Raw genomic sequence first — 1,930 nt, forward strand, 5'->3', positions numbered from 1 at the left:
TACCTGGAAAATGAAGGGAAGTTGATGGAAACAAGTATGGGATTCTCTTCTAGTGCTCCCACTTCTCCTGTGGTGTATCAGCTTCCCACTAAGAGCACTAGCTATGTGCGAACACTTGACAGTGTTCTAAAGAAGCAGTCCACCATAATTCCATCGACATCTTACACGTTCAAGCCTGTCCCTCTGTCATCTACCTCTAGGAAGACAAAGACTCAAACCAGACAGGCATCTACAAACAGTAGAGTAAAATCATCTTACAAGCCTATACTGCCTTCACCTTTTTCTGCAAAGCAGAAACAGAGCTCTTCTGCATCAGGGGAAAAGGCTGCTAAGTCTGTCTCAAATAGCAGTTCGACTAACCAAGCAGATAGTTTCATGGTGCCAGCTCTGGACGAAAACATACTTCCAAAACAGATTAGTTTGCGCCAAGCACCACAGCAGCAACAAGCAGCTCGTCCACCAGGTTTGTCTAAATCTCAAGTGAAGTTAATGGACTTGGAAGACTGTGCACTCTGGGATGGCAAACCACGGACCTATATTACAGAAGAACGAGCAGACATCTCTCTGGCAACCCTACTTACAGCTCAGGTAAATCTGTAATAGCATCCTTTCTGTACTGTTCCTTTTCCAAATATGTGCACTTACTGATGTTGCATATAGATGGCAGAAAATAAGACTGAAGCTGCTAAGGAGTAAGACAAAGCATAGTGCTCCTTCGTGGTGTAGTCTTTGCAATGAAAGTTGAGAAGTGCTGACTTAGCAGCAGGTGAAAAAACTAATTGTGATAATAGCATGTTGATAAGGAATCATTAATGATTTGAGTTATCTCAAATTTTGACCATTGAAAACTCTGGTTAATTCAATTGCTATTCAGTAACTGCATTTCATTACTAATTGTCACTTTTTTTCCCCCCAGTTGAGCTAACTGCAAAAGAATCCTGATCGTATAACTTGGTTGTCACATAACCAACTCTTTTGCTTTCTTCACATCCTACTTATTACTGAGATGGTTTAGCTGTCTCAAATTGCCTCTCAGAAGACTTCAAATGCAAAGTCTCCTCTGTTCTGTTTTTGTTTGGTTTTGTTTTTAAGTATAGATGACAAATTTTCATATGTAAACTGTGTACTTGGAGGGGTTATTCTGAATGAACTTTGAATAGCAATTTTGCATATGCTTGTTTTAATCTTACTAAAATTTTCTCTTACTAAAATTTGAAGTGTATGCTTCTTTAAAATTTTGTATACTTCTTTAAAACTTTTTTTTTTAGGCTTCTCTCAAAAACAAACCTATCCACAAAATAATAAGACGACGAGCACCTCCTTGCAATAATGATTTCTGTCGACTGGGTTGCATATGTGCCAGTCTAGCACTGGAGAAACGTCAGCCTACCCACTGCCGCAGGCCAGACTGTATGTTTGGTTGTACTTGCTTGAAGAGAAGAGTGTTGCTAGTGAAGGGAGGATCAAAACATAAGAAAATAATGAAAAAGGCTGTACGTGGAAATCTTGTGTTCTATGGAACACAGGAAGATCAGCAAGAGGATGAAGATGTGGAAGAGGAGGGTGATGGGGAAGAAGATGAGCTGAAGCAGAAAGATAAGAAGAAGAGAAAAAGGGTGGAATACAGTGAGTATTGCTGGGCAAAACTTGCAGCTTTGCAGAAACCACCTATCTTGGTGGGCATTTTTATTAGAACGTAGTAATGGTGCCTGTTGTGGTTTAACCTGGCTGGCAACTCAGCACCACGCAGCCGCTTGCTCATTTCCCCCCCTCCCTCAGTGGGATGGGGGAGAGAATCGGGAAGAAAATAAAAGGTTAGAGCCGAGGGCTGAGATAAAGACAGTTTAATAAGAGAAAATAATAGTAATAATGAGAATGATAACAGAATATACAGAATATACAAAACGAATGATGCACAATGCAATTGCTC

The 1,930-nt window shown here is 40.3% G+C and overlaps 1 protein-coding gene across 1 annotated transcript in view; it reads left to right on the top strand.

Annotated features, from left to right (window-relative positions):
• Positions 1-1,930, top strand: part of MGA (MAX dimerization protein MGA) — a 59,403-nt gene that overhangs the window by 17,384 nt on the left and 40,089 nt on the right. Inside the window, 2 exon segments of the mRNA XM_035895761.1 lie at positions 1-588; positions 1,269-1,626. The exon segment at positions 1-588 is cut by the window's left edge and continues 3 nt beyond it. Of these exon segments, the coding sequence (XP_035751654.1) occupies positions 1-588; positions 1,269-1,626 (946 nt within the window).

Source organism: Egretta garzetta, unplaced genomic scaffold (assembly GCF_000687185.1).
Source record: "Egretta garzetta isolate BGI_Z169 unplaced genomic scaffold, ASM68718v1 scaffold526, whole genome shotgun sequence".
In the NCBI taxonomy this organism is placed as follows: Eukaryota; Metazoa; Chordata; class Aves; order Pelecaniformes; family Ardeidae; genus Egretta; species Egretta garzetta.